The 9,309-nt window shown below is 45.6% G+C and overlaps 1 protein-coding gene across 1 annotated transcript in view; it reads right to left on the minus strand.

Annotated features, from left to right (window-relative positions):
• Nucleotides 1-9,309, minus strand: part of LOC135817315 (uncharacterized) — a 42,391-nt gene continuing 33,082 nt past the window's right edge. The window contains exons 5-11 of the mRNA XM_065330475.1: nt 8,480-8,545; nt 4,735-7,316; nt 3,999-4,074; nt 2,934-3,000; nt 2,167-2,246; nt 1,532-1,778; nt 1-545 (exon numbers count right to left, since the gene is read on the minus strand). Coding sequence (XP_065186547.1) covers nt 524-545; nt 1,532-1,778; nt 2,167-2,246; nt 2,934-3,000; nt 3,999-4,074; nt 4,735-7,316; nt 8,480-8,545 — 3,140 coding nt within the window. The 3' untranslated portion in view covers nt 1-523. The remainder of the gene's footprint in view (nt 546-1,531; nt 1,779-2,166; nt 2,247-2,933; nt 3,001-3,998; nt 4,075-4,734; nt 7,317-8,479; nt 8,546-9,309) is intronic.

Here is a 9,309-nt window from a genome sequence, read left to right on the forward strand (position 1 = left end):
TACATGTATAACTAGGTAGAATGTTTGTCAAGTACTTACATGTACATGAATAAAGGATTTGACCCGGTTCGGGACACAGGCCGTGTCTCGGAAAATGAATATGCGACCACAGAGAGAAAACAGGGCAGCATATGGCCCTGGAAATCAACCGGCAACTCAACGGGCAATATAGCCTAGCAAATAGCAATAGCTTGGATTTCATTGCAGGGAAAATGAAACCGCAAACTCGGAATTCTTAGAACATCAACTACCAACTTCAGTATGATCACGTGCATAGACTGAGGAGACAAGTAAAATATTAGTTCAAAACGCTCAAGTACTCGCACGAGTGCACCGTGCCGATGAGTTCAAAACTATGTACACTATCATTCCACTGTGCCTGGCGAGCAATGTGCAGCACAGAACATACAACAAAGCTAGCGTACAAAGAACCGGCTTGAATCCGGCAAAACCACACGGAGCTGACATCTCGATAACCAGCATCCTGGTGCTTGTGTCCACTGCCTTCTACCTGTTGACACAGCTATTCCGTGTATTCTGCCTCACTGCAACAAGACAAAAGTCGTATAAAGAAGCACACAAATTCAAATCAATGAAAGCAATCGTCTTCATCCCCAATCTGATGGATACCACGGCTCTTCCTAAGATGTGCACAGGGGCGCTGATGTGTCAACCCCCCCCCCCCCCCCGGCTGTGGAGTACTAGTGCATTGTAGTTAGCCAGTTTGTGCTACAGGGCTGAGGGTGGTGTACATTTGCAGGTCACAGTTTTGTTTACGTTCATTACGAGTGCGAAGGATGTTACCGACGGGTGTCTCAGTTTCTTCATTCATTCTGATGAAACCTGGTCAAGTGACCATCCGTGTGTTTCAGCAGCCTCCTGACCTGTTACACCACTATTATTCTTAGACACCAAATCTTAGTCAACTGTGCAAGGATGAACGGCCTGGTTTGCATTAAAGACCACCTGCAGTGTTTGTCCAGGCTTCATCTGTATGCGCATCATACAGTGTTGCTCACTACACAGTCCCTTCAACCATGAATGGAGTACTACAGTTGCATTTGGAAAGTATAGACCTCCGGTTTCTAAAACCTGTTAGGCCAGCAGCATCTATACCACATTAAGCCTGTGACCACTTTGGGCGTGAAATTTCTGAAATAAATCGGGCTTTTCACTCACAGACTGTTCTGTACATGTGGGTAGAGGTCTACCAGAACAATCGCAATCCATGTAATCAACCCATGTGCGACACTCAGTTGACAACCACTCACACACCAACGGAAGCAGACTTTCACCCTCTGACAATGTGTACTCTTGCATGCACCACATACCATATACACTGTTTGTCATACATCACACCATGCTCACGCGTACACTGGACCATGTGAGATATCAGGCATCGGATCAAACCAGACGAGAACCGCATACAACAATGTGCGTAAGTAATAAGCAAGCTGAACTTTCATAACGCACGTGTACTGCACAACTTCGAGTTTTAAAGCTCTACACACTGTAGATGGCATATACTTACAGGAGAGCTGTGCGGATCAGGTTACGATTCTCCGGAGCACTGTCCTCCAACTGTGCACATAACTCATCAATGGTCAGCCCTTGTCTCTCCACAATCAGATAGAGGATGATACAGAATACGCTAGTGACTCCATGTCCACTGCCTGTGATCGTTTCTTGGTGTTTCCCATGGAACACGCGCAAAACGTTTCGATAGTTGTTCTTCAGATTCTTGTCCACCAGTTTGACTGCAGCCTTGCCCAGTTTTCCTGCAGCAATCAACAATAAAATACATGTACTTGATCTGCCGCCAATGCTCCACAGACTCAGTCCTCTGCTTCAGCTACAGATTACCGCAGAATTAACAAAATATCTAGGTTGCAATTGGTGATAGTGGTGTTCGACCTCTGCCCCGTAAACTCTTTCATAACACAAGAGACGGGAGTAGTGTTGAATGACAAGTCCACAAGTTGTATTTTCAAGTAGCCTCATTACAATAGAAGCATTGACCTGATTTTTACTGCTCATCGCAGCATATTAGAAAAGAAATATTTCTTGTGCTTCTTAACGAGCCTTGATGCTGATTTGCTCCATTCGAAGTCAGTCTCTGTGTGTGCCCACTTGGTAAAGGTAAATGGAAAACAAGGAGGAACAAACCTCTTGCATTGTCATCCAGCAATGGTTCAAGAGCAGCTGTGAAGTCCTCCCAATCATCAATGTTTCTGAGATGCTTGCAGCTGCAGAGATTGACCATAGAGGGATGGAGCAATACATAACGTTTAGACAACATCAGGGAGAGGTGGTAGAATGGAGGGGAAGAGAAAAACACCGAACATTATGTTGAAATAATATTATTGTACTTGTACAAACATCCCAGGGCAATCTTCTCCCATCTAATAATTGGATGGGGATATATCCCAGGGCAATCTTCTCCCATCTAATAATTGGATGGGGATATATCCCAGGGCAATCTTCTCCCATCTAATAATTGGATGGGGATATATCCCAGGGCAATCTTCTCCCATCTAATAATTGGATGGGGATATATCATGTAGTGTTGGGTGCTTCTACATTGTTAAATATGTGTGTGCATGTGTGTGTGTGTGTGTGTGTGCATGTGTGTGCGTGCGTGCGTGTGTTTGTGCATGCATACGAGAGGAGGTTAGGGGGGGGGGGGGTGCTTTTCACTTCATCACCCATAACATTTGAACTTCTTTTTTAAAATGAAAAAAGAAAAGGACCAAAGGTTTACTTCTCTAATGCTAGCAGTTCACAAGCATAGAACTAAACCCTATTGAAATAGCTATGTAATGTGTGTAATAACGATGTGATGAATTTGAGTAAAACAAGACTGATAGTGATCGTGGACAGGCATATTGCCTTGAAGTACATGTGTACAGTGTATCAATACTGCATGTACTGACCCTATAGCGCCGAGTGACTTGCTGTCTGTGTCGGTGCCACACGCACCACTGCTACCAGTAGCCATGCCTGCATGCACCCAGGAGAATATGACAACACAGGCCAATCATCACATAATCAACCACAAACATCAACACACATTTGTCACATGGAGGAACCGGAAGGAGCACTCGAAAAGCAGAGACATATTCACTGGCAATGCAATTTTTCACTTCAAGATTATTTCGCTTTTCAGTTGTTTTTGAACTTGCTACTAGCCTACACATGAATGTACTAGCACTGGTAGATTGGTACATTTCAAGATTCTTGGAAATCGAGTTTACAGGCTAACTGTTATCCTGATTCAATGGTGTTAGAATTCCAATTACACTGCATATAGTGTTGTATAGAGTAGTATGCTGTGTACTGGGAATTAGCTGACTGACAGCTGGACAACGGAACAGGCAATGTTTCATGATAACACTACTAAGTTCAGTATTTTGCTGGCAGAAAATAGCAAAAATGCAAACCTCTCTAGAAAACGCCAACATTTCTAGACATACCCCAAAATTGACGCACATTAGCGCTACACTAGTAACTAACGTCTTACAGCAACTTGCATAAGTGCTGAAAGTGAAAGCCTGAAAGCCACAATAACAATATCCATGTTCCACTTTTGCTTGGCCACAAGTTCCCCGAATGACTTTGGGTAGGAGCAAGCAACAGATTTTAGTGAAACTCTTCCACTCTGACTCACTCTCACTACTTGGCCCTGCAATTGACATTCACTCATAATCGTATGGAGTGGTAGCGGCTATCAAACACCCGCAGCTGGGGCCAGCCACACTGATGTTAACTACTTCACGTCACACTGGGACAAAACACGCAGAGAACACCGTGCATTGGTCTACAATTGCACCATTTATCCTTTTGAGTAATGAGAAATTATGTATAGCTTGTTGTGAAAATAACTGCTGCGTCCACAACCGCTTGGTCTTGATTTGGAGACAGAGAACTGCACCAAAATTGGAAGTCAGTATACAGTTTGTTGATTATAGTGTAGTGTAGTCTTGTCAATATTGTCATACCTGTTGTAGATGCAAGTTGTAAGCCAGACATAGTCATAAGCGCTGCAGCGACGGAGTTGTCCGGCTGACCAGCTTGCTGTAAACAAGGGCAAGCACACAAAGACATGACAACGAGTTTCAGTCATATCCCAGCCATGGGAAAATCCACACTGCCACCGGTATAACTAAACGTTTGTGCTGAAATGAATGTTGGATAAAGCATGGGTCGGCGGTTCCAATGGTTTCATGGAAAGGTCATAACTGTTGTGCAGCATGCATGGAAAATGGGAAGTGAGCTATTCACATCCCTGCCTTATCTTGACAACAGAGTGCTAGTGAGCGAGAAGGCGAAGGCTGATTGGTGTTGCGGCCGTTGGCTTTACACGTGGAATCTACTTTTTACAGGCAGATCTTGCTTGTCTTCTTTCATCTGGTTTCCATGCCAACCGAGGAGAAGTTCATTGGATCACACCTTAATCCATGGTCTGCAATGTAGAATGCTTTCAGTTGTCCGTTTCCTGGATATTTCCGTTGGAGGCAAACGTGTGTGCATGTGCTCAGCGCTGTATCACTGTAGCATGGGCCAACAGTGTGAGTGCAACAGCTCGTAAAGAAATAAACTGGTTTACTGCCTGCATGATTACGCTAACTGTACCTCTGTGTTATCCGATACCAATACTGTGATGTAGACTAATGTTTGTGAAATCAAGCTAAATGGGTGTTAACCAGACAAATTCAAACTAAAAATACTACATACCACGTATCGGAACGGAATGCACTTGAAGTACTGCAAAACTGGACCGGCATCCACACTGGGCTGTGACTCCAGTGGACATTGTGGAACTTCTCCATCCACCAGCTCTGCAAAGTGATGGCATGATGTCCGTGGACAGGACTTCTTCTTATGACGTTGACAAGGGCGCTGATTCACAAAACACACGCATCGAACTGCTCGGCTGATGTTGACGTGTCGAAGGCTGAACTTCTTCAGATCCTCCAGCTGCTCCTCTACAAACAGCAGGGCTTCTGAACACATTGCGGGAAGATCAGTGGGACGTGCCGCAGAGTACGAACTTCCAATGTTTGACAGTGCGGATTCCTCAGCTGCAACAGAGATGCGAATGCCATGACTGAAGTACTCCAGTACCAGCCAGTAGATGCCATAACATCTCAGCCGAGCAGCAGACTGGTAGAGAAGTGGTTCTTGGCGTGGCTGATACTTCTGCATGCACCTTACCACGGCACACCAGAACAGTGTCTGTGGTAGGTACTTGCGACTTCCCGTGTACAGGTAGATGGTTGGCGTTGAGTCATCCAATAGCAGGGCGGCATTGTCTTCAGGCATTCGGCTTACCAGGGCTGGGACATAGAACTTGCGTGACTCTTCCTCACGGTCAGGGATCTTCATACTGGTCTTTGTGTTGTACATGAGACCAGATTGCTCCATTAGCTCATACAGATAGTCACGTTGCTCTTCTGTCTTGGTGTACATCGCAGTTTCCTTGCTGTGCTGTTGCCAACGGTGAATGATGAGACGTTCAAGCAAGATACCCTTGCTTTTCAGCAGCTCGTAGAGCTTGCGGAGACGTTTGCCCTGCTCACTCTTTGGTTCTGGGCAGAAGAGCAGTGACGCAATTCTTAGCAGCCATTCCACATCAATGATGACTTTGGTTGACAGAATTCGGTTCTCTGGGTAGTAGAGAATGTGGCCAAGGTGATGTTGGTACTTCAACATTGCTTCCACATCAACAGACTGAGAGTGACTGTTCCCAGCATCACCACCACAAACTGTGTTGGCAAGACGGTAGATCTGCTCAATCGTCAGCCATGGGCATTTGAATTTCTTTGCAACTTCCTTCGTACCGATGGTGAATGGCAGCCAGCGAATGGGTATGGGCTGTTTGAATTGCGGTTCCAATTTCTCAATGAAATCCTGTCGGAGACGGACGATGGTTCCGTCAGGATCTCTGCTTCCAGCAACAGTGTTGTCAACAAACACCACTTCATCAAGATTGAGACCATACGCTCTTTCCTCAGCATTGGTCCAGATGTATTTCTTCATCTTGTCAAGCGATTGTTGGCGAGTTTTGCGCGGAAGTTTGTCAATGTGCGTGCCAATAGCATACACTGGTACGTCTGGGTCATCACCGATAACATGATGGATTGTGTTCAGCCAGCTTTCCATTATGTCAAAGTTGGTGGAACCTTGACTGTTGTCTAGCCGGTACTCTTCACCATCTCTGCAAAGTGTTGGCTCGGCTACTTTCTCCATTTGCTTTGAGGCATCGAAGACAACTGCATAAGCACAGCGCCTTGAAGACAGAACCATATGTTGTAGTGCTGAGAACAATCGCTGTCCTGCAAAATCCCATATGTCCAAGAACACAAGTTCATCCAAGTCCTTGACGTTGTACTCACTCACATCGGTGTACTTGAGATCAGCAATGAACTGATCCACCCGCATTGCTGCATACGATAACTCCTCTTCAAGGCTCAGGATCGGATCAGGTGAATATGGTGAGTCGGGTGTTGCACAGCTGCCCTCTGCTTCATGTATTTCAAGTGCCTTTTCCTCTGACACCAGTGACGGTTGTGAGTTTGGAGCTGTGGCTTGAATAGTGGAAACCACACAATCAGCGGTATCATGGATTGGGCTATTGTTTCCAATCGTACTGTGAGCAGTTGTTGTTTCTGGAGTTGTGTTGGCTTTAGCATCTGGAGATGTATCAGCAGTCACATCCGTTTCATTAGGAACATTGGTACATGAAGCAACTAGCATTTGATCTACACTTGGAGAATCAGCTTTGGCGACTGCAGCATTCACATTGTCACCGGCAGTTTCGTCATGTGTTGTGTCACTAGTTACCACTGCTGTGTGCCCGCTATCCTCAGCCAGACGAACTGTTGTACTGCTACTTGGTGTGGATGGTTGGGACATTCTTTGCTCCAGACTGCTCTCCGCTGCTATGCTTTCCGTCACTGGGAAGGCAGTTTCTTCATTGACTGCATGTTGCTGGACTAGGTGATCCTCAATTGCCTTTCGTTGTACTGCTTTGTTGAGTGATATGAGTACCATTAGCAGGTGTTGCATTTTCTGATCGGCTTCCTTGCGCCAAACAAATTTGCCATCTCTCTGTCCAATGGTACAGACAGCTGTTTGTAGCTCCACACCAATGGTGCTGTCACTTCTCTTTTCAAATGGCTCATCCACAAGTGATCTCTCCACGCTGCTTTTGCCTGAACGGCCCGGACCGCATAGAAGAAGCCTCGCATGTGGGATTATCTGCTGTCCTTCTGACAATGCTAGTTGATAAGCCTGCTCATCCTCTGCGTTCCAGCCTAGGCCAACATTAAGAAAAGAACAAGGTGGAAAACTGATCAGCAAGAAAGATACAGCCCACGTTTCTAATTCTCAGAAGTTTGCCCGATGATTGCACCATGTGCACAAACCTCAGAGTAGTTACGCCAGAGCTATGGTACACTGTTTTTGTACTAAGCTCTGCCCCTGCAGTATTTGAGCACTTGGCGCACAACGGGTGCGTCCCTGGTGTGAGATATAGTGCTGTTCAATGATATCCGATCAAGCGAGTTGATGCAACACTGGATGCTGCGCAGCCATAGTATATGGACCTGCAAATACTGGTGTGTGCAACTGATGCAGGGTGCACACTTGACTCAAGATTGGATTTCATTGAGCAGCACTGTGCTCTGAAATAATTATCTTACTTTTGGCTCAGTACCAGAGTTACTTCTTACTCCCCATAATTATATTGACATAGATGTAGACATAACAGCAAGGGCAGCAGCACACAAATTGCACATTTTAAAATACGCTATAATTAAATTCGGATATACAGTAAAACCTGCCCTAACGAACGTCCTTGGTGCAGCGGAAACTGTCCTGATATCACAGTGGTCCGCTTGATCCATTTATACACGTTTGATCCACAGCACTTCGGTGCACGAAACTGTGTCCGGTCAATTCAGGATTCCGCTTGGTACATGTTCCGGCAAACATAGGTTTTACTATACATATGTTGTAACTCTACTTTCTTCACCTTCTCCCAGTCCAGTCTAGTCCAGTCCCGTGCCATCTCTACACTCAGACAATGGACGACGATAACTATATTTAGAAGACTATATTTGCGACAAGACGACGGAAACGCAACTAGGCATGACAAACTCAATACAAAGACTGCTTTTCACACCACAGCAACACGTGCATGTGCCAACACCACCGTCACGTACACACGACGTACACAAAATAACGTACTACGACACATACGAGGATTGGAAACGTGGCCAAATTTCAGTATAACTTCATTGATGCGGGACCTGTATGATGGAGGCCAGCTCCTCGCGTTTCCTTACAAAGGACTTGAAGTCAGTGGGCATCTGATCATCTGCACTGGTTTGGGTAAATACCCTAAGGTGAAGAAGTATTGTGTTTATGAGAACACAGAATGAGTGATTGTAATCAACACTGGAAAAAGGGAGCTCACCAGCAATTCCACTTTTTGCCGTTTGTTTCTTTGAACTTGTTGCATTCTTCTGTCCAGTCACAATACCTGCAATTAGATTGGAATATACATGAACACAATATCCGACAATGGATGCGTGGAGTTAGTTCTCTTCCGAAGCATAACTATAAATTACGCAATACTTGAGTCTATTGGAAAAAAGTTTCACAGGCTAACTCGTTAATTTTTTATTTGCCATTTTTGCCTCCAGAGCAGCAGCAGCACCACCACCACTTGACCACCCCCGCCACATAATTCGCCTCCAGGTGGTAGTGGTGGTCATGTGGTGGTAGTGGTGCTGGTGGTGGTGATGCCGGTGGTGGTGGTGGTGGTGGTGGCGGCGGCGGTGGCGGCGGTGGTGGTGGTGCTGGTGCTGCTGGTGGTGGTGACGGTGGTGGTGGTGGTAGTGGTGCTGCTGGTGCTGGTGGTGGTTATGTGTTAGCTAGGTAGGAGTGTATTAGGATGAATTTAACCTCTTAATTTGATTACTGGATCCATTTAGCTTGAAATCAACGAAATCTGCACTTATGATATCATCAGTGTATGGCCAGATTTTTCTACCCAGACCGGGCTACGCAACACATGTACTACACCATGAAGATCTTTGACGCACACCCATAATATACAATCAAGAATGCTCTTTAAAAACAGCACTGGACATATGCTCGGCAAGCCTAGTTGCGTTGAGGGAAACATGGAAGTGTGACGTTTTGTGAACACAGTGCACCATGCACGTTCCATCTGCACTTGAAGTCGATGATATAACCTGCTGGTTCTGAAAGACTGTGCAACTTTTCAACCCATCACCCAAA

This window comes from Sycon ciliatum, chromosome 5 (genome assembly GCF_964019385.1).
Source record: "Sycon ciliatum chromosome 5, ocSycCili1.1, whole genome shotgun sequence".
In the NCBI taxonomy this organism is placed as follows: Eukaryota; Metazoa; Porifera; class Calcarea; order Leucosolenida; family Sycettidae; genus Sycon; species Sycon ciliatum.